A 24,727-nucleotide genomic window follows, 5' to 3' on the forward strand; every position below is an offset into this window, starting at 1 on the left:
CGCCTGTTAAAAAGTCCGTCTACTGCCGATCATTCGATACAAACTCCCTGCGTCAGATTTTGCGTGAACAATGTATCAGCCAATGCGGTTGTATTCTTAGTCAGTCAGATAACACGAAGTGAATTTTTTGATAATTATGAAAGACTCGTTCGCTACGCTCACTCAAACCATTCTTGATAATTAAAGGGACTGTACACCAGATTGGCACCAAAACAGTTTGTTTCTGTAACGAATCTCAGGACAATTATCTAATAGAATGTATTAAGCTTTAATATCATAATTTTCAAAAAAGTACCAAAATGTAAAAAAATAATTGTGTCGGAGACCGAATTCGAACCCGTGTCGCCAAAATTGCAGATTAACATGGTATGCACTAAGCCACGAAGGCTAACCCTAGTCGGTTGACATAATTAAGCTATATACCTTACTCAGTAATATCACGTGTTAACACTTACTAGCCAATCACGCATAAGGAATTAATTCTACTACGTAGACATACCCTGTAATCTTTTTTAATGGAAAGATACAACATAACTGCTAAACTTAAATACATCTTCCTGTAATCTATGTGGTACTTCAGTAATTCAGTTTCAATGCATTGAACACATTAATACCAAGTTTATGACAGTTTTTGACAATTTTCTCTTTTTTGCAATTTTATCATACGGGGTACAGCCCCTTTAAGATATCGCTTCATGTCCTCTAAATATTACATAGACACCATCTCTGACCTTTATTTAAGGGATAAGTCCAACAAAGCCTGGGTAACACATATATTTAAATATAAAAAATATTTGGTAGCTCGACATAAATATTCAGTAACCATTTGGTTCAATGAGACAAATAGACAAATAAATAGAAAATTATTGTAGATTTTAGTGTATGATCGTATTATAGTTCACGAGGATCATAGAAAAACAAAACTTCACAAGGAAGTCCATAAGACGGCAATATCCCCCGCCATTGTTGAGGTATATTTTGTTTTTCTCGCAACCTAATTAATACGTCGAATCTGAACAAAATTGTACGCAACCACTGGTCAAGAGGGAAAATAGGAAATACAAGTTGTTTGATCGGTAACCTTAATATTCTTGGATAGTTGAATATATTATGAAACGATAGTTGTTAAGGTTATTCATATTGTGTGTAGTGTAGGTCAGATCAATGTCAAGGTTATTTTAGCTAAAAAGGAAGGAAAATGAGTCCTTGATTATAATATCGATGAAATAGCAAGCCTTAAGTATCGTCTCATTAAGGACAACATTTGTACCAAGTAATATGGTAATCCATCAATGCATCTATAGGTAAGTTATAGCCCGGACACGAAATGTTACAGCCAGACGGACGGACAGACAGACAGACTGACAGACTCACAGATGGACGATATGCATTCCTATAATACCCTCCCCACTCTGGGGCGGGGGTTAAAAAGAAGCAAAGCTACGAGTCGAAATACAGTTTTTTTCTATAATTACGATTAAAATAAAATACGATCTTACACTGAAAAAAAAAATGTGTTTATTTTCGGAGTTTTATTGGTGTTTTATCTAGGTTTAAAATATATCTCTTTTCTAAAGGAATGTTTGCTTCGCTGCTACCCGAGGGATGCCTCACACGCCAGGTTATGAAGAAATATTTACCCAAGAGATTTTTATTGTTTATTATATACTCGTTTGTCAGCGCAAACATTTTAAGAACATTCATCAATTAACCTTCATTAATACCTCTTTGTTCCACAAATACCTTAAAAATACATTTTTGCATTACTACTTGTAAATTAAAAATGACCAAATTACACTGGTCGCCATTTAATGAATGAATAATTGAAAGGCCCAACGAGTGAGTAAAATATATGTTGGTACACATTGGATTAAAACATGTTTTCAAATTTTAGAGTTTGTTCATCATTCACTGTCAGATGTCAGCCTGATTTGCTTGAAGGCGGGTTGTTTTCCAGATGAGGAGTGAAGACCAAGCTAGGTTGTTGACCAATTTCGAGGCATGGTGGGGGTAAATAAATAGTAGCAGTCAATTGTTGTGTTAATTGTCCGGGAAACAAAACATGCATTATAATATGAAAAAGAATGCACCCAAAATGTTTTTCTGATGTATGTTGTTTTTTTTAGTTTAAATGGATATACCTTGCAAGTGACGACAGAGTAATGGGACTTGCTGTTGGGTATAGTCTCAAGTAAAATGAGTACTTATATGTTTTATATGAACATATCGAAAAGTGTAGCATTATCTTAGCAAATCAGACTAGATGAAATACTAATTCTTAAAATCACATACTTCTTGTTTTGGTGTAAGTGCAGGCAAACTCCGTTACGTAAGGGTCAGTTGAACATCCCTTCACGGTCGATGTAAATGACTGTGTCATCTTGCCGTCGCTACATGCTGTCCATGTAACAGTCCCTTTCTTCACTGGAATGGTATAACTGCACGTTTTAGGGGAAGTTTTGGTAAATTCAATCAAGTGATGTTTTGAGTTAATCACTCATTAGAATGGGAAGTTAACGTCTTTATTCTTTTATAGCTCATTTTAAAAAGTTAAGATAAATCGTGAGTTTCGTAATTCGTTTAAAGATTTATTTGTTAATGCACCAGTCAATTGTAACCACGCCCCCACCCCAGGTCCGGAGAAAAGCGGGGACTTTGACTTCCAGTCCAGCCAAACCCCAGTAAAATCCCCGCCCTGCGGAGACGAACTGCTGGTTAAATCCCCGCCAAATGCCCCCGCACCCCAGGGTAAGGCCAATACCCCGCTATTTTTTGGCGCGAAGACAAAACCACAGCCTTCACCCGGCACTGCGGGGCCACCTGAACGGTAAAAACACTGCCCATTTCCCCCGACTATCCCCGGTATACTCTCGGACCAGGGGGTGGGGGCGTGGTTACAATTGACTGGTGCATAACACGGGAATGCATACAGTTACAGCAAGGGAAATCAAAATAAAACATCAAAATAAAGTATTTTTTATAAACTTAATGCTTTTAATTACAACTTACTGCACTTCTTTTTCGGTGGAGGTTTCTGGGCCATCGCTGTGACAACCATCACACAAACCACAACTAATAGCACGCTCTTCATCATAAAGTCTGAAATCACAATACAGCATTGTATAGAAAAAAACAACTGAAAAAGTATCTTTACACTAGTCCGACTTTATTGGTAATTGAAGGACATTACCTCAACACAGATCCGTTTTTGTGGGTAAAAGAAGGCGCATTACCTCGATACAGGTCCGTTTTATAGGAAAATGAAGGAATGAGAGGGCATTATCTCAACACAGGTCCAATTGGTCCGTTTTTATTGGCAAATGAAGAGGCATTACCTCACCACAGGTCCGTTTTATTGGCAAATGAAGGGGCATTACCTCAGCACAGGTCCGTTTTATTGGCAAATGAAGGGGCATTACCTCAGCACAGGTCCGTTTTTATTGGTAAATGAAGGGGCATTACCTCAGCACAGGTCCGTTTTTATTGGCAAATGCAGGGGCATTACCTCACCACAGGTCCGTTTTATTGGCAAATGAAGGGGCATTACCTCAGCACAGGTCCGTTTTAATTGGCAAATGAAGGGGCATTACCTCAGCACAGGTCCGTTTTTATTGGTAAATGAAGGGGCATTACCTCAGCACAGGTCCGTTTTTATTGGTAAATGCAGGGGCATTATCTCAGCACAGGTCCGTTTTTATTGGTAAATGCAGGGGCATTTCCTCAGCACAGGTCCGTTTTTATTGGTAAATGAAGGGGCATTACCTCAGCACAGGTCCGATTTTATTGGCAAATGAAGGGGCATTACCTCAGCACAGGTCCGTTTTTATTGGTAAATGCAGGGGCATTACCTCAGCACAGGTCCGTTTTTATTGGTAAATGCAGGGGCATTACCTCAGCACAGGTCCGTTTTTATTGGTAAATGCAGGGGCATTACCTCAGCACAGGTCCGTTTTAATTGGCAAATGAAGGGGCATTACCTCAGCACAGGTCCGTTTTTATTGGCAAATGAAGGGGCATTACCTCAGCACAGGTCCGTTTTTATTGGTAAATGCAGGGGCATAACCTCAGCACAGGTCCGTTTTTATTGGTAAATGCAGGGGCATTACCTCAGCACAGGTCCGTTTTTATTGGTAAATGCAGGGGCATTACCTCAGCACAGGTCCGTTTTTATTGATAAATGCAGGGGCATTACCTCAGCACAGGTCCGTTTTAATTGGTAAATGCAGGGGCATTACCTCAGCACAGGTCCGTTTTTATTGGTAAATGCAGGGGCATTTCCTCAGCACAGGTCCGTTTTTATTGGTAAATGAAGGGGCATTACCTCAGCACAGGTCCGATTTTATTGGCAAATGAAGGGGCATTACCTCAACACAGGTCCGTTTTTATTGGTAAATGAAGGGGCATTACCTCAACACAGGTCCGTTTTTATTGGTAAATGCAGAGGCATTTCCTCAGCACAGGTCCGTTTTTATTGGTAAATGCAGGGGCATTACCTCAGCACAGGTCCGTTTTTATTGGTAAATGCAGGGGCATTATCTCAGCACAGGTCCGTTTTAATTGGTAAATGAAGGGGCATTACCTCAGCACAGGTCCGATTTAATTGGTAAATGAAGGGGCATTTCCTCAGCACAGGTCCGTTTTTATTGGTGCATTATCTCAGCACAGGTCCGTTTTTATTGGTAAATGCAGGGGCATTACCTCAGCACAGGTCCGTTTTTATTGGTAAATGCAGGGGCATTATCTCAGCACAGGTCCGTTTTTATTGGTAAATGAAGGGGCATTACCTCAGCACAGGTCCGTTTTTATTGGTAAATGCAGGGGCATTACCTCAGCACAGGTCCGATTTTATTGGCAAATGAAGGGGCATTACCTCAACACAGGTCCGTTTTTATTGGCAAATGCAGGGGCATTACCTCAGCACAGGTCCGTTTTTATTGGCAAATGAAGGGGCATTATCTCAGCACAGGTCCGATTTTATTGGCAAATGAAGGGGCATTACCTCAGCACAGGTCCGATTTTATTGGCAAATGAAGAGGCATTTCCTCAGCACAGGTCCGTTTTAATTGGCAAATGAAGAGGCATTTCCTCAGCACAGGTCCGTTTTTATTGGCAAATGAAGGGGCATTATCTCAGCACAGGTCCGTTTTTATTGGCAAATGAAGGGGCATTATCTCAGCACAGGTCCGTTTTTATTGGCAAATGAAGGGGCATTACCTCAACACAGGTCCGATTTTATTGGCAAATGAAGAGGCATTTCCTCAGCACAGGTCCGTTTTAATTGGCAAATGAAGGGGCATTATCTCAGCACAGGTCCGTTTTTATTGGCAAATGAAGGGGCATTACCTCAGCACAGGTCCGTTTTTATTGGTAAATGCAGGGGCATTACCTCAACACAGGTCCGTTTTTATTGGCAAATGAAGGGGCATTTCCTCAGCACAGGTCCGTTTTTATTGGCAAATGAAGGGGCATTTCCTCAGCACAGGTCCGTTTTTATTGGCAAATGAAGGGGCATTTCCTCAGCACAGGTCCGTTTTTATTGGCAAATGAAGGGGCATTATCTCAGCACAGGTCCGTTTTTATTGGTAAATGCAGGGGCATTACCTCAACACAGGTCCGTTTTTATTGGCAAATGAAGGGGCATTTCCTCAGCACAGGTCCGTTTTTATTGGCAAATGAAGGGGCATTTCCTCAGCACAGGTCCGTTTTTATTGGTAAATGAAGGGGCATTACCTCAGCACAGGTCCGTTTTTATTGGTAAATGCAGGGGCATTACCTCAACACAGGTCCGTTTTTATTGGTAAATGCAGGGGCATTTCCTCAGCACAGGTCCGTATTGGTAAATGAAGGGGCATTACCTCAGCACAGGTCCGTTTTATTGGTAAATGCAGGGGCATTACCTCAGTACAGGTCCGTTTTTATTGGTAAATGAAGGGGCATTACCTCAACACAGGTCCGTTTTTATTGGTAAATGAAGGGGCATTACCTCAACACAGGTCCGTTTTTATTGGTAAATGCAGGGGCATTACCTCAACACAGGTCCGTTTTTATTGGTAAATGCAGAGGCATTTCCTCAGCACAGGTCCGTATTGGTAAATGAAGGGACATTACCTCAGCACAGGTCCGTTTTTATTGGTAAATGCAGAGGCATAATGCCATTACCTCAACACAGGTCGTGTTTTTTATTGGTAAATGAGGGAGCATTACCTCAACACAGGTCTGTACTTGAGACGTATGTGAATAAATGCCAGTTTAATTATGGGATTTTGAAATAACATAACGCTTGTCATAGCTCGGGTAGTGAAAAACATTATCCTTCAAAAAACAATTATGCAGTACAATAAAACTTTGGAAGACTTGTGAACATTAATGATCGTTAGTATTCCTAATATTGTCTCTAGCAACGTGTGAACTAAGTTTGATGGGAGTTTCTAAAAATGTTTTAGACGATGGCAAATGTTTTTTTGCGAGACGCTGTCGATACCAAGGCAGCAACCGCAACCCCTCAGCAATTTCCGTATTGGTTCGGATATGAACCTCGAAAGTTATATCCAATCGCAACATCTCGGCAATTTCCGTATAAGTTCGGATTTAAACCCCGAAAGTTATATCCAATCACAACTTCTCGGCAATTTCCGTATTGGTTCGGATATGAACCGCGAAGGTTATATCCAAACGCAACTTCCCGGCAAATTCCATATTCGTTCCGATATGTTATCATTAAAGTAATAATACCCTAACGCGACTTCTCGGCATTTTTCGTATTCGTTCGGATATGTTATCATTGAAGTTGTACCGGTTACCCTTTCGCGAATTTTCGAAATTTTCGTATTGGTTCGGATATGTACCTCGAAATTTATACCCAATCGCGACTTCTCGGCAATTTCCGCATTGGTTCGGATATGTTATCATGGAAGTTGTACCCTATCGCGAACTTTCGATTTTTTTTTTATTGTTTCGGATATGTACTTCGAAATTTATACCCAATCGCGACTTCTCGGCAATTTCCGCATTGGTTCGGATACGTTATCATGGAAGTTGTACCCTATCGCGAATTTTCGATTTTTTTATTGGTTCGGATATGTACCTCGAAATTTATACCCAATCGCGACTTCTCGGCAATTTCCGCATTGGTTCGGATATGTTATCATGGAAGTTTTACCCTATCGCGAATTTTCGATATTTTTTTATTGGTTCGGATATGTACTTCGAAATTTATACCCAATCGCGACTTCTCGGCAATTTCAGCATTGGTTGAAATATAGCAACTCTCAAGGCGTTATAATTCCTGATAAACACTATCTTTTTTCATAAACAAAAACGACATCCACAATGATAAGTCCTTATATATCATGTTACGTATTAAACATACCTGGATGTGTGCTATCAAAATGTAACGTCCTACATATTACTACAGAAGAGTCTTTATATAGTATTTCAAACTAATAGCCAGGCGTGATCCTATTGGTCTATGTGAATGACGCGGGTGTTCGCGATTGGTAGTTCAATAGTTCAAGATTGAGAAAATAAAGATAAATAATATTTTGATTTGGGCATTTGGAAATGTCACGACGAAGACCTTTTTGGTAATATAATAGAATGAATTGCAAAAATACAAGTAACACAATAAAACTCTGGAGATTTGGATCATAGAATTATGAAAGAATGTTTTCATAATGTAATGGAATCGTGACTTTCTCTCAGTATTTAAATGTGCTTTATGTCCATGGTTTACCCTTGCCTTGTTAGTTGAATGAAATGAAAAATAAACAATGAATAAAAACTTTCTGATCCGAATAGCTCTCTTCACTTATATGTCCATAAAATAAATATTTAATTATTTTTAATACATCAAATTAAGTTGAATGTTGATTAGTATTACAGTAGGCATGATTTTTTCAGACATAAAAAAGCCAGCTTCATTTTCTTGAAACTTTCCTTTTAAACAGAGCATTGATGGTAAACTTTGCAGAACTATAATTAACACTATTCGAATGTTTTTCAAATATGTACATATTGGTTTGCGTCTAGTCGTTCGTAATCATGGGCAGAAGCAGCTCGATTCTATAACAAGACTTAATAAAAAGGAAGAATAGGTTTACATATTAAGCAAATCGTTCAGAATATTTATTAAGGCCACTGTATTTGATTGTTCGTTTAGCAAACCCGCCTCTAAAAACAATGGAAATCCCAAACTTTTTTTATTTCACCCGATGCAAATTTTACCCGTCGATTATATTAAAGCGTCGGGGATAGAAAGACAACTCCGTCCACATAAACTTTTCATCGTTTCAACAGGCAGTCGTCTATAAGTCATACAAGCGCTGGTTTTTGCACCCAGACGTCCAAAGGATATTCTTCCACTGCGCAGTACAGCCAAATCGTGTATAAAGGAGGTTACCATTGCGCACAAACAAGGTTTCCGTGGCTAGAATCGTTTTGCTATTTTGCGGCAAGCGCTATTTTAGGGTCGTAGCACAGAACATTTGTATGTACAAACACACATTAACCTCATGTACCTTTCCCGAATATTTGTCTATTGGTTAACATGTGACATGTTTAACATTTACATTTCAAAATGAAATTAGTTATGAACGAATTTTCTGGAAGTTATACATACATGTAGAATGCATGTTTTACTGAGCATCAACATGAATGCCAAGAGTATGTGAGTATGTTGGTGCCAATACAAACCAAGTTGTGTCTCTTGGTGGTTAAAAATGAAATTTAACCTAAGCAAACCAGAATCGGTAGTAACATAAATTAAGCAGTTAATCTTTATAACTTAATTTTCAAAAACCTTTATTATAATACACTTAATAATAATACACTACAATCAATTTCAACTTAGTAATTACAAATTACACGTTAAAACACTACACTTAAGTAATATTATTATTAGTCATTTTACTACTCCAACCGATGCAACTGCATGGCTCTCGTATGTTGCCTCTTTGACTTTGTCCCTTGTACTCTTAAACTGGATATGGGTTGAATGTCAGGCAATCTGACTTGTCCCTGTATATTCCATTGCATTAATAAAAAGAGATGCGTTTGGACTACTGAACTTGTTCCTCTAGTTTCCAGTTTCTAGGTACCGCCCGTACCAATTATCAGCCTGCCTTGTAAATCTCTTGTTTAGCAATTCCATAATGATTGACTCTCATACGAATGAAAATATGTAACTGAAATTTCATTATACGAAAACTAATATATTCTCTTATGAAGATTTATCAGCAATATTGAAAGCGTACCAGCCATGCGTTCAGTAAACATGTTTGCGGCGAAAGTTTTTGGTTCCCGCTTGCAGTGTATGCGCTGTGTTGCAACAGGGATACAGCACAAAACGGTTGAGTAGACGCTCCGCCTACTTAATGCATGGCAGGTTATGCCATTTTCCTCTTGCGGTGGAAATCGCTCTTTTATCGCCCAACAAAACAAACCCAAAATAATATATTCAATTATATAGAAAATTCAATAGTTTATGCTCAGTCTAGAACTTGTTTCCAGACTGTTTTTAAAAATAATTACACCTTTTTAAAGTGTGCGAATAATTGGCTGTGATTTCTGTGAATATTACTGTGAATGTTTGGTAAGTGAAATTTTACTTAAAATTATTATTCATTATAAAACTTATCAAACTGATTCTAAGATCAGGGGACAACCTTTTTCTCTGTGAAATTTCGTTTTGTAAATATCTAGCATTTCACGAGATATTTAAGGCAAACCTCCTCCGGGCGAAATGGAGTCCTTAGCCATTATGTATACCAACACCAAAAACTTTATTTTATTTTATTGAAGATGACACAAGCAATGCTTGCGAAGCTATGCACGGGTTTATATATTGCTTAATTTGATGCCACTTTATAACCAATTCAATATATAATATTTCTACTAATGTCTACATATTTAAGTTTACTTACCCAAATTTTCTATGTCTGCAAAAACCAATTGCAAGCACTACCTTCTATGGGTCATCCTTAACTGTAAATTGCTACAAGAATACTCCACATAAATACAGAACATAAACACTAATTGAATTTAAATTGGACTTTTTATCTCCATTGTAGATCCCAGGTTAATTATTATTTCAATTATTTTATATACAAAAGTTAAATAAAGTTTCGATATTATCATTTAATAACAATAACCACATTTTCAAGGCATGCGACTCATCTGGCCAATTCCTAATATAATGCTGGCCTGTTAATTAAATAGCCGTTATCTTGATTAAAATTTAATTGTTTTTATTAAAAATATGAACATAACAATAATTTATTAAGGATTTATACATATTTAAATACGTAGGCGTAATTACAAATGCTGTTGTATCCAGTAACCCGACTGACGCTTTGTTTTCCTCCCTAACCTACGTTTTCTTGCGTTTGATTGGTTCTTTTTTCCCCGGCACCAATTTCACGCAATTGTAACAACTCGGTCATCCCCGGCAAGCTTCGAGATAGTCAATTCCTGTTGTATACTGGCCAAGGTGTTCCGATTGCAGATTCAGGCCTATAGACCTTTTTGGCTATTGGTTATTTTCGGCTTGTTCGGTATCATATCAATTTAACGCCACATCCAAAAAATTAACACAACTTGGTGAAAGTTTTTTGAAGTTAAATAGCAAAAATATTTTTCGGAATCAAATGCTTCCAAAAGAAAATGCAAAAAGCACCTAATATAAAATAATTGGAGATATGTCTTCCCCGCATTAAGATTGAAGCTGTTAAGACAATAAGATTTAAGAAAAATGGTCAATATTTTTGACAGCATAATGAAAATGGGATAAAACATGACTGGTTTCTGTTTGAATGGCTTTCAGGAATGTTTTACTTAGTTGTATTGTGTTCTTATAAATAATCAGAATGGTAACACCGTCAAACTGCTATCAATGTGAATAATTCTATTACAGCCTTATATAGTCATGACAGTATTTCAAATAAATGTCTGTGAAACTAAAATGGCAAGCCTGAAGGTTTTTTTCTATTGTATTTCAGTTTTATATCGCGATACGAATCAACACTAATTAAAACGAAACAAATCGATACACGTAGGCGGACTATAAATACATTTTAATTAGTCTGGATTGACTCATCGATCAGTTTTGAATTGTGGAACAAGTACTCATTTTCCCACTTGTATATATAAGATCTTACAGGAGTTGCCATTTAATGTGAAAAAAATACACTAAAAATAATTATATGAAACAAGTTCTAAAGCGAGTTAAATTTATATTAGATATTGTTGTCCCAACATCAAACCTAAACAGGAGTCATTTTGCAAATACTTGATGCTTTGCGCCGATTATCATGAACCCATTTTTATTAATATATATGGCACAACTTACCTTTTATTCGGTAACTACCCACATTCAATTAAAATATTTTTTTATTTGAAATTCCAGCTCTTTCCAAGGATATCACTATGCGCTTGCTTTTGAGGGGGAGGGGGATTTTAGCTGATCCTTTTGACTTAATTCGATTTCACGAAGCAAAAGTCGCGGTTATCTTTTTTTGGATTCGTGTAATAGCCGTTAACACTCTTCAAAAAGGAAAATGAGCACCGATAGCTGTGCTAATATTGCGTCGCCTACGCTTTCCGAGTTTCTTCCTGGTAACTGACTGAGATGGTAGTCCAAATAATTGTATGTGCATGTATTTTTAACGGTTTTCTATATGACATATCCTTCTAGTATATTGTGTGTAATAAATTGCGTCATAAATGCTACGTCGGAAGGCAAAATTTTGCTTCGAATGAGGTTTAATCAAAGGTAACACTTCACTATTTCTTTACAACTTGAAACATTGCGCAGTTTACGCCGCTTACGGGGCCCCGCCTTCGGCCTTTTACCAGAGTCTGATTGAGAGTTTAGTTTCTTAAAACTCTTCGACAATTAAAACTTTTCACAATACAGCTGTCTGACGAGCACTGTCAATTTTTTTTTTCTGAATCAGGTTTATCGAAGTGTTTGATGACACTAATCACCTTATCAAACTCCCGTAATAAAACGAAGGCGAGGCTCTTTAAGTGGCATAGACTGCCCTTTGTTTCATTTAAATTGGTGTTGTAAATGTTTTGTTCGAAGTGTTCATTTTAATCAAAATGTTGCCTTCCGATGTTGCATCTATGACGTAATTTATCACGAGGTATACACATACTGGTTGTATTGGCGGCATTTTTGTGCCATTCATTCAGACCGGGATTATGAGTTAAAGCATATTACGTCTATAACAGATCATAAAAAAACCGTATTACCATTATATGTTATATCATATTAGTTCCGGGCATGGAAAGTCAGTATCCAACGAACAATTATGCTTTTCATTGAGTGTGTTTTTCTTCCCTTACTGCTAAAATCAAAACATGTATGCTAAAGTGTTGTCTGTGTCATTAGAATCTTTGTTTACTAAATTTGATGAAAGAGGTAACGTCTGTTTTTAATGCATTTAATGCTTTTTGTGCAAAATACTTTCGCAGTTACATGTTTAAATATGGATTTAGCCTTTTCAATTCTATTTGAAACATCAAATACTTCTCTAAGAATATGTTAGAGTTCATGGTGGCGATCTACAGAAAATGGAGCGAGCGCAGCGTTAGATGACCTACTAGCTCCGCCCTTTGTGTAGTCACGTGGTATTTTGGCGCGAAAGATGGTAAATTGTCGCGGCTTTGTGAATATGTTATAAAAGCAAATGAAATGGATTGATGTTTGTACAAACATGGAAAAGCACCGTCACATGAAAGTTTATAATACTTTTTGTTTAAAAATCAACAAATTGTTGAGATTATTAATTAGAATTACTTCTAGGTATGTTTGCATAGTATAGTACTTTACTAGGATGACCTAGGGTTTTGATTCATAGTGATCAACAAAGGTTGCACATTTTAGTACTATTTTTTGATTAGTTGTATATTATTAAAGGAAGAATCGTAAATGAGATTTGTATTTGAATATTGTCGCAAAAATATTTCAATTGTGTATTGAATAGATGTCAACACGATTTGATAGCTGATTACACATATATTGCAAATTCGGGTTTATGATGTAAGCTCTTACTGCCTCCCGACAACGGCAGCCTTAACTGTCAGTCAGTTACTTCGTGCATGCACAAAGGGAAGAGCGATCTATGAAAAATAGACCGCTTTACCGTATCATGTAGATTGACAAAATACGCCCCACGAAAATGAATGTTTGTATTCACCGTCAAATCCGGTCTACATGATATCACGGACCTATATGGTTTATAGGTCCGTGATGATATGGAGCTACAAAACAATTGAAAACTCCTCGATTGTTATTGGCCCACACAAAAAGGCAAACATCAAATACAATTTCAATATATTTCGAAACACCCCTTAATTTAACTTAATTTAAGAAATCATCGAAATGGTAATGAGTCAAGTTATTTAACTTCACTATGGTTTTAGATCGGGTGTCTTTTCTGCCAGGAGATGAAGAACATGTCACAGGGACAGCACGCTCGACTTTTACACCTATGCTATGGTTCCAGACAACCAATGATTAGATAAGCTCTAGTGACCTAATTAAGTTTGATTACATGTGAACCAATTATAACCAATATAATGTCTCTAGTGTGTTCCAAATATTTTGTCCTAGTGTCCTAGATTTTAACTCCCATGTGACTCACTTTAAAAACGGTTGAGACTTGATGAAGGGAAAATCTGTGACCATGTTTGAACATAATTTAACAAATACCTACCAATATATGGTTCCAGAGAAAATATTGATAAGATTTGAACTATTGTCCTAGTTTTTGATCACAGGTGACCCAGTTTTTAATCATTCCAAGAGGAAATTAAGGTAAACATTCTGATGAAGATTAATGAATATTGGACCAAATTTAATGTCTCTATATAGTTTGTTCCAAAGTTTTTTGTAAGATATGACTTAGTGACCTAAGCTAGAGACATTACATTTGGTCCAACATTTATAAAAAGCAATGTTTTTTATTGAGATTTAATCAAGGTGAACATTCTGATCAAGTTTGAATATCATCTGACCAATCCTAACCAAGATAAGACTCCAGACAAAAAAGAGTGACAGAACGGACAGTTGATTAGGCTGGCTAAAAAGTACCTTAATAAGACCAGAATTGGTTTGGCCTTACCCGACTCACATTTCGAGGAATGGGTGATCTTACCCAAACCACATTTTGATGATTTGATGGTCTAATCTGAATCACATTTTTAGAAGTGATAAGGTAGGCCCTTTTTTACTTTAACTTAAAAAGTTAATTGTGTAAAAAAACAGGGAACATGTGATTACAGGCAGTGGGGCTAAACTACATGTAGACAGGTTAACATAGGACACGGATGCCAGCGTTTATCAAAGTTACAAGTTCCACAAACTAAGTCAAGTGGGAAATGAATTCCCTAGTCATCACCTAAATAAAATTCTGCCAAGGTTTTGGAGTTTCACGCGACACAAGGCCAGAAATGCACATTTTTGCTAATTTAAGGGCCGAAACCCAAGGTACACATCTTCATCAGCCCATTTACATTAGCCTAAGGTTTCATAACTCTAGATAACATAGTTTTGGAGTTTTTAGGAACTCTAGACAAACAGTGTTATTTATTTAGTAATTCAAGGGCTATAACTCTGGTTTTAATATGTGCAGCAAGAAACGAAATCCCAGGTGATCAACTTCATCACTGCATTAACATTTCCCTTAGGTTTCATGACTCTAGATAATAGTTTAAGAGTTTTGAGCAACACAAGTCCAGAAATTCAAGCTTTTGCTAATTCAAGGGCCATAACTCTGTTTTTACTAAATGCAGTTGGAACCATAACCCAATGTGCACATTTTAGTAAGGTTTCATGACTCTAGGTAATATGGTTTTGAATTTTTAAAGACACAAGTTTACATAATAATTACAGAATCATGTGCGAACAGACAAGGGCAAATCTATATGCTCCCTCCGCCCCATTTGCAGGGGCATAAAAACAGGTCACAGTTAATTTTGAGGTTTACCTATAAGGCCAAAGAAACCATTAATTAATTATGGCCCAAGCCTGTTTTGAAATAAACACAAGTCTATTCAACTGGATATATTTATTCATTTTCAGTTTCAATACCAATAAATAAGCACTAGTTTTAGTACATTTCAAACTTTCAACAATACAATGACTAGAAGTTAATATTTACAAAAATCTCAGGATTACAAAATATACATAAAAATACTTCAACTTTATTTTTTATCACAAAACATCACTGAAAAACAACATTTTATAACAAATGCACAACAGTTGCAAAAATATGAAATTCAATCAATAACAACTGATGAATAAAGCTGTCACTACAAGTGAAGGTTTCTAACATCTACGATTCTAGTAAATGTGTTCTTTCAAATATTATAATAACAATAATCACTTTAAAGGGACTCATCCACATGTATAGGGTTCAAAATCATAAGGAATTTGGTATCAAATACGACCAATTTGCTTGTTACAATGATTAAAGGCCATCAGATTTTCAAATTGTACAGGGCTGGTATTCAATATTAGTCTTAATTGGATCTAAGAACGATGTAGCTAATCGGATTACTTGTTATTAATAACTGACCAATAAAGTGATTGAAGTCTATGATGTATGACCATAAGATTAACCTAAGTTTCATATTGAATACCAGCCTAGTGCAATTCTAATATGTTCACCTTAGAGCCACACAGATGTGACAGAAAATGCTCTTTCAGCTGGAGAGTTAAAAAACACTATTGAAAATTGAAATATTTTTGACTTGAATATACAACAATTTGGCTATAAACCAAAGTTAAAAAAAAATGTTTCCACCATAAAATCTGTGACTGAGTCCCATGAAAAGACAACTTATGAGGTTTCTCTGGTCTAAGAATTTTAAATAACTCAAATTAACTGTCTCACTTGTTGCTTTTCTTACATTGTAGATGATGCTTAGCTAGCTAGTATTCAGGGCTTCCATTAAGAATTTGAAACTGGAAGTATGAACTTCCTGTGAATCACTTTTGGAAGCTTTACACTGAAATATGGTTTTAAAGTCTCCATAATACAATGTCTTTTGCAACTATTTTTCAACAAATATATTAAAAATCAAATAATTTTCACTTTAACTTATATTATTATAATTCATTTTACTTAAAAAACACTTAATTATGACTATAAAAGTAATATTGACAAAAGGTTTTGATTTTTTGAACTTCCAAGCTTTCAACTTTGGAAGTTTTCTTCAAAATTATGGAAGTTTTTGTACTTCCACGGAATCAATTTTGGAAGTTTTAACCCATTTCTAGGGAGTAATATACTTCCAAACTTCCTTTAACAGAAGCCCTGAGTAATTGTCTTTTCACAAAAACCACTAACAAGCCTAATGACATTTTAAGTTGTATGTGAATTAAAATTCTTCTGTTGATATCCGACAATTCCCCTTAGGTTTCATAGGTAATATTGTTTTTGAGGGCAAAGGGCATAGCTTTGCTAAACATCATGTTGGCATGCCCCCTCTGATCACTAGATTGCCTCTGGCGTGTTTTAAAATCCATATATTTCATGCTGGTAAATATTAATATCCTGGCATTTTATCTGGGTATTAATCTTAAGACATATGACAACTATTTGGCAATTTTGGGAGAAAAAGACAGGCCTGAACATCCTTTAGCAAGCTTTGCCCAGCTCTCAGACTCTACATTTTGTAAGTCTTCTAGCTAATTCAAGGGTTTCTATAGACTCTTATTCTGCAAAATCTGAAACAGTAGTTTTGAAAACTGCAGACAGGCTAAACCTGACTGAAAATACATTTGTCCTAAACCAACGTAAGGACCGTAACATGTAAATATTACATCCGTTTTAGTTTGACATACAGACAAGAGCTCATATATGGATGTGTATAATCTCAAACACTTAAAACAATTTGGCGAATTATTAGTAAAAGCATTGCACATTCTGGAAAATACATAAATAATCTATTAATAGGGTCCCGTGATATCAATACAATACAGGGGGAGGTTACGTAAATACAAAAAAATAAACTCTGATACAATTTCAGCAGATACAATTAGGCAATTCTGGGCTCTGTCTCTCTGATTTCTCAATACCACTGACACTATTGTAGTTTTTATCTCTCACACATGTCCAGGCATAGGCAGCAGTATCAGTCAAAAATGGTAAAAACATTTTTATACATAATCCTATACATAATAATACTTTTTATTTTTATAATTAAAGCATTATAATTGTGTTGACTAACTCTGCCTGATACTGCCATCTACATGTATGGTTCCTTAATTCAGATAAATGTATGCAAACTTTCACAAAGTCAGACCCAACAATCTGTTGGGTATGTGAAAATGTGTTTTCCTTCAGTGTTCGCAAACAAACATTTCTTACATCTTAAGCTAAATGTTGTTAATGTGATAAATATACCTGTCAATTTCATCTGCCCCATTATTCGTATTGATGCAATTACATGAGGCTTGGTCTAAAATATTTTGTGTACCCTTCAAATGAATGCCAAATGGATCCTTAACACCCCATTTCAAACATTCATGTTTATTCAGATTTTGTACTTCTTCCACAACATTTGCATCTTTCCAGCCCCATTTTTCACATCCATACAAATCCATCCTAGCACCAATTGAATCCAATGCTACACTTGTGCTTCTTGGCTCATGTCAATCATGTGAAGCTTAAAATTATTGAGGTCTCTCTGTGTACTGCTTAATCGTTCTCTCAGTTCCTTCATTTCTCGTTGGCCAACCTGCAAGGTTACAAATGCTATGTTTGATATTGAACTGAATAAGGTAGTTGTACCATGGGTATACTGTTTCAATATATGACATTCTTTCAAGGAAAAAAAATAACTTATTTATTTAACATATGTTTGATTTGTTAGAAATAGAAATTAATCTTAATTTCACAAATGTTTCTCTGTTCATCTCTCATTTAAAATTGTGTCAGTCTCAATAGAAGTGTGAATATTACAAGTTTAATTGCATTATTTTCACCTAAAAATACTATATATATAAAAAATTACATAACTTTTTAAACTACTGAAAATTTCTTACATTGTTTTGCCTAATGAGGTCTGATTTGTCTATTTTTAGTCTCTGCACCTCTGCTTTCAATTTGTCCATCTGTCGTAAACTGTTATCTGTAAAACATTTCAAACTGCCTAATAAAATATTTCAGTAAATATAAAACATAAATGCAAAAGGTTGTAGAGATATTGGGAAGTAACTTAAATGCAAGAAAAGACATATAGAAAATGAAATTGGTTGTCATGGACACATATTTTACAAAATATGTTTTCGATTTCACTGCCCAAAAAATAAAGGATAGGTAGGTGTTTTTTTATAATCATATTTTTTTAGTACCATTGTTTCTTACAATCAATTTTACACTAAAAACCATCACAATTTAGAATGGGCCAATTTATTCTTCTTTCCCATGACAACAACCAAAAATGTCTCTGGAAAGGAGATTGAAAAAAATTGCCTACTGGAAATATTTTCTTTTGGGTCAGGTGCAAAAATCAGTTTAAGTCAAGAAAATGAAAACAAACTTTTTATGTTATGCTTAAGGAATATTGTTTTAACCAACACTTAAAGCATAGTATCATCACTCTGGTAGCGAGAATGTTGGACACATGATGACACAAGGAAAGTACCATAAACCAACATATTGCCTGACAAAGTTGTGTCGCCATAATGTGATGTAATGATGTAGAGTTGTCATATAAAGTTTGCTATAAAAACATGTTTAATGAAATGTTATTTTGTTGCCATGGTAACCTGTCTTAAAGTGCATTGTCATGACTACAGTTTCACTGGCTTTTTTTCTTCTTTCCCTATGGACATTTTATTGTATGTTTTTTTTTGAGATTATGTTGCCATAGTAACCTACGTAATTGTGTGTTTTCCTGGCAACACAAACATTTCAAATGAATGCTTAGTTTGTTGCCAGTGTTGTAATGACTACAAACATAGCTGAAGCGGCTTTTACTACATTTGCTACAGACATTTATTTTGGTGTTGAGATTAAATTGCCATGGTGACCTACCTGAATGTGTAGTGTCATGACTACTGAAACAGTAATCTTTCACTCGCTATGGACATTTCGTTGTTTGGTTTTGAGATTAAATCAACATGGTTATCTTCCTAATTGTGTGTTTTCATGACTACAGGAACAGATAAACTGGTTTTACTTTCAGACAATATGGAATGATTACTGTTGCGGTGTTGAGATTATGTTTCCATGGTAACCCACCTTAATGAGTGTTGTCATGACTACAGGAACAGATAAATTGGTTCAACTTTCAGTCAATATGAATCTGTTTTTGTTTAGGTGTTGAGATTATGTTTCCATGGTAACCCACCTGAATGAGTGTTGTCATGACTACATGTACAGTTGTACTGGTCCTCAGTCACGCTATTGGATAGTGATGCCTTCACATTTGGGGTACCAGTAGATGACATGCTCTCCTGTTGTGAAAATATAATATTTATTTCAATAAAATAATTTCAGACAATATGACAGAAAAACAACACAAAACACAATTCCTGGGTACATTGCACAAAACATGATGACTACCAATTTCATTTTTTATTTAACTTTATATTAAAGATAACACACTTCTCCCTATTATACTCTTAAACTAACATAAGAATTATTATGATAAAACAGTAAATGTTTCAAAAAAATGGGGAAGGTAAGGGAGCTCTTTGGAAAAGCAGAGGTATAGACATGGCTATACCAATTAAAATGTGCAGGCTTGTCATGTAAGGGCTAATCAAGGTTTTGGATCATGCTCCTCCTAAAACATTTTCATTCCCTAATTCCCAGAAAAGCAATTTCCAACAAATTGAAAACTGATATGCACATTACAGTCGAATCCTGTTAACTCGAACTCCCAGGGACTGGCAAAAATACCTGGAGCCTCAGAAAATTTAAGCCAAGCAGGATTATTTACCTTCAGATTAAAGGAATTGGTCCTTTACATTTAGTTCAAGCCATGAGAGTTCAAGCCAAGAGGGTTCAACCGTAACTATTTTTTAAAGCTGGAAGGCCTGGGCCCATATTGGCTTATGACAAAAGAAAACAGTTTTTTACAGTAAAGGTCATGAATCTTAAAAACAGTTATTTTTTACAAAAATTGTGTATAGTAAGCTGTTTAACATGGTATTTGCAAGATTTATGATCAGTTTTAAACATTATTGCTCTTCCTATGACAATTGTAGAGTAAAATTTGAGATCGCTTTTTTAAACAAGAGGGCCATGATGGCCCTGTATCGCTCACCTGTAGCTTTGCTAAATAAAGTGAACATTCTGACCTATTATCATAAAGATCCAATGAAAAGTATGGCCCCTAGAGGCCACTCTTTTATTTGTCCCACTGACCTAGTTTTTTACCCCACATGACCCTATCAGTAGGCAATGCTTCAAACCAAATATTTAAGACCTAGTCCTTGTGGCTTCAGACAAGAAAATCTATTGTGTTCACAAGGTTTTTGTACTAATTGACCAAGTGACCTAGTTGTTGACCGCGGATGACCCAATATCGCACTTGACCTACATTTTATAGAGATGATCATTCTGACCAAGTTGCATTGAGATTAGGCTAAAATTGTGACCTCTATTGTGTTCACAAGGTTTTTCTACTGACCTAGTGACCTAGTTTTTGACCTGGGTTGACCCAATATAGAACTTGACCTAGCTTATGTTAAGATGATCATTCTGACCAAGTTTCATTAAGATAAGGCTAAAATTGTGACCTCTATTTTGTTCACAAGGTTTTTCTAATAATTGACCTAGTGACCTAGTTATTGACTGCGTATGACCCAATATCGAACTTGACCCAGATTTTATAGAGATGATCATTCTGACCAAGTTGCATTAAGATTAGCCTAAAATTGTGACCGCTATTGTGTTCACAAGGTTTTTGTACTAATTGACCTAGTGACCTAGTTATTGACCGCGGATGACCCAATATCGAACTTGACCTAGATTTTATAGAGATGATCATTCTGACCAAGTTGCATTGAGATTAGGCTAAAATTGTGACCTCTATTGTGTTCACAAGGTTTTTGTACTAATTGACCTAGTGACCTAGTTATTGACCGTAAATGACCCAATATCAAACTTGACCTACATTTTACAGCGATGATCATTCTGACCAATTTGCATTGAGATTAGGCTAAAATTGTGACCTCTATTGTGTTCACAAGGTTTTTCTACTAATTGACCTAGTGACCTAGTTATTGACCGCGGATGACCCAATATCGAACTTGACCTAGATTTTATAGAGATGATCATTCTGACCAAGTTGCATTGAGATTAGGCTAAAATTGTGACCTCTAATGTGTTCACAAGGTATTTATACTAATTGACCTACTGACCTAGTTTTTGACCCCAGATGACCCAATATCGAACTTGACCTAGATTTCATAGAGATGATCAGTCTGACCAAGTTTCATAAAGATTAGGTCAAAATTATGACCTCTGTTGTGTTCACAAGGTTTTTCTAATAATTGACCTAGTGACCTAGTTATTGACTGCGGATGACCCAATATCGAACTTGACCTACATTTTATAGAGATGATTATTCTGACCAACTTGCATTGAGATTAGGCTAAAATTGTGACCTCTATTGTGTTCACAAGGTTTTTGTACTAATTGACCTAGTGACCTAGTTGTTGACCGCGGATGACCCAATATCGAACTTGACCTACATTTTATAGAGATGATCATTCTGACCAAGTTGCATTGAGATTAGGCTAAAATTGTGACCTCTATTGTGTTCACAAGGTTTTTCTACTAATTGACCTAGTGACCTAATTATTGACCGCGGATGACCCAATATCGAACTTGACCTAGATTTTATAGAGATGACCATTCTGACCAAGTTGCATTGAGATTAGGCTAAAATTGTGACCTCTATTGTGTTCACAAGGTTTTTCTACTAATTGACCTAGTGACCTAGTTTTTGACCCCAGATGACCCAATATCGAACTTGACCTAGATTTTATAGAGATGATCAGTCTGACCAAGTTTCATAAAGATTAGGTCAAAATTGTGACCTCTATTGTGTTCACAAGCAATTGTGAACGGACGGACGGACGGACGGACGACGGACGAAGAGTGATCACAAAAGCTCACCTTGTCACTACGTGACAGGTGAGCTAAAAAAGATCAATGATGGACAATTGAAAGTTGTACTTTTGGACTGGGGAGGAACAAATATTATGGCAATCATCTACTCATCATGACCAACCTGCATACCAAGTTTGAAGTTCCTGGGTCTTACCATTCTCAAGTTATTGAGGGGAAACGAAGTGTGACGTACAGACTGACATATCTAGGAGAGATTTTAGCAGTGCAGTACAACTGTTGGTTTCATATCTAAGAGGTATTTTCTAGGGCTAGGCTCCCCTGGGTTACTCACCATGCCGGTATCTGAGTCCTCCAGACAGTGGGTGTGACCACTGGGGGTGAAGTCTTCCATGGAGTTAAAACTGGACTCTGAGTTGGATCGGGAAATCAGGGAGTGGTGCACAACTCTGGAAATATAGGAGCGTGTTATAGAGCCAAGTGTATGATGGCATAAATTATAGTGAGATGTGTGAATTCCTTTTTATCTTATGGCCATGACTTATGAACTTCCTTCCAGGCCTTAGTGTGAAATGGCCAAGACTTACTGTTTTCATTCCAAGGACTTGTGTGACATGGGCACAACTTACTTTTTAATTTCAAAGACTTTGTGTGACATGGCAATATCTCTTGCCAAACTCATATTTCATGATAAAGATAACTTATCAATAAAATTGAGCTGCAGTCAAAAGTTGTGTTTTTTTCGTATTTTTACATTACAAAGGAAATGACTATGGTTTGATAAATTTGCACAAAAAAGTAATGAATTATTTTAAATTTAATATGCTGTTTCTGATGAATATCAGGTTGTTTTCATAGCTGCTATTTTTACTGCACTGAAAAATCAAATTTGAAATTTCCACTGCTCTTACATTCTGATTTACAATCCAACATTGCTTTATAAAAATAACCTAGTGTTAACTGTGCTGGGTTGAACAGTTCTGAAATAAAGACACTAATACCCCATTTATATGACAAACATTTGCCCCTGTGGTAATTCTAGCTGTTCATATTAGTTTAACTGTTTTGAAAATGTTAAAACACGAGAAAAATCCAGGATGTTTTAAAACATTTTTTGGAAATATTTTTTTTTAGTTAAATAATACATTTTGACAAAAGTTTGATTAGAATAAATAATTATGAATTTTTCACAATTTTCTCCCTATAATTTTGCAAATTAACACTGGTTAATATTTTCAGAAAAATCCTGCCAAAATCAAAATACTGCCAGGAGAAAATCAATTTTTGCGTTTAATTAAATTGTGATGAAATACCTATGGAGGCATACAAACCCGGAAGAGTAAATCTCGTCATATAAATGGTCTATAAATTGACTTAACAATATTATATCTATCAAGTGATTTTCTAATCAATATGCTAAAAAAATTGACATTTTGTCATTTTAGCATAAAAGAAATATACAATTTGTTGAATTTAAGGGTAAGATCAAAATTTATTATACTCATGATCGTAAAAATATTGATTTCTGAGATCCTCCAAAGAAGCAAATTTAGATGTGTATCAAAATTCAACAAATATCTTGTTACAATATTTCACTCTTAAGAGGGCCATCATCCTTTATAAAAGGTGCAGTATGATTTTGTAAAATAACAAACCTTCATGTCAATACGTTGCTAACAATTTCCAATTATTTCTTCTTAGCTAATTTCATTGAAGGTAACTATCATTCCCAGTTCCACATCCAGCGTTCAATAATTTATTTATACTCAATAGTCAGCTCAGCGAGGATGGCTATATTAGCAGATTGTACCATTTCAAGCTCAACAATCTTCAAAAATATCAATGCCTAGTTACGTTCCATGATTTATACTGTTTCTTGTTAAAATCAGTGACAACACTAAGTTACAGGGTAAAAATTTGACATTTATGCCCAAAGTGGCGAGGCAAAAATCCAAAATATTGATATGGCATATTTTTGTTATGCCACTTGGCATATAGCTCCATTTCTGGCAAGCGCTACTTAGAAGCAATTTTGACTTGATGAATTTTCGCCATGCCACTTTGTTTCGCCATGCCACTTTGAACGTTTGTTTTTGCACAGTCCCATTTTCACCCTTTCGCCACTAAAAAGTGATTAAAATGGCAGAAACCAGCCACCATACTTTGCTGCCATTTCATTTATATTAGTTTTGACTCAGAGAGGATAAGCACACTGTCTTAAAATGTGTTTCATTCATTTATTACCAGAAGACATGTTTACATGTTTTAAACTTTAATATAGATGAAGAAATGGAGGATAATTGTTTGTTTTAGTGCAAGATCATTATATATTTCATCGAGTGAGCACCAAGTTTTAGTTATTATATGCCTAATATTTGAATTAAAAGTAAAAAAAAAGTTAAATTATACTTTTTTAGAAAAACATGCTTATAAGTAATAATGCACACGGAATATCATTTCCAAAATGATGCATGCTGATATTTGATTATGAACCGAGAGCAGGCTTATATTTTAAAACAGTGAAAATATCAAATTGATATTTTCACTGTTTTTATTTCATTGATAAATCCCTATAAACCAGTGGAAAGCATATAATAAAAGATTCAGCTTAATACAATTATGACCAATTA

The 24,727-nt window shown here is 35.8% G+C and overlaps 1 protein-coding gene across 9 annotated transcripts in view; it reads right to left on the reverse strand.

Annotated features, from left to right (window-relative positions):
- Nucleotides 1–15,067: 15,067 nt before the first annotated feature.
- Nucleotides 15,068–24,727, reverse strand: part of LOC128246730 (rap1 GTPase-activating protein 1-like) — a 171,996-nt gene continuing 162,336 nt past the window's right edge. For all 9 annotated transcript variants that reach the window (XM_052965112.1, XM_052965113.1, XM_052965114.1 and 6 more), the window contains 4 exons: nt 22,432–22,546; nt 19,366–19,471; nt 18,056–18,141; nt 15,068–17,748 (listed from right to left, as the gene is read on the reverse strand). In XM_052965112.1, coding sequence (XP_052821072.1) covers nt 17,638–17,748; nt 18,056–18,141; nt 19,366–19,471; nt 22,432–22,546 — 418 coding nt within the window. In that variant the 3' untranslated portion in view covers nt 15,068–17,637. The remainder of the gene's footprint in view (nt 17,749–18,055; nt 18,142–19,365; nt 19,472–22,431; nt 22,547–24,727) is intronic.

Source organism: Mya arenaria, chromosome 9, assembly GCF_026914265.1.
Source record: "Mya arenaria isolate MELC-2E11 chromosome 9, ASM2691426v1".
Lineage (NCBI taxonomy): Eukaryota > Metazoa > Mollusca > Bivalvia > Myida > Myidae > Mya > Mya arenaria.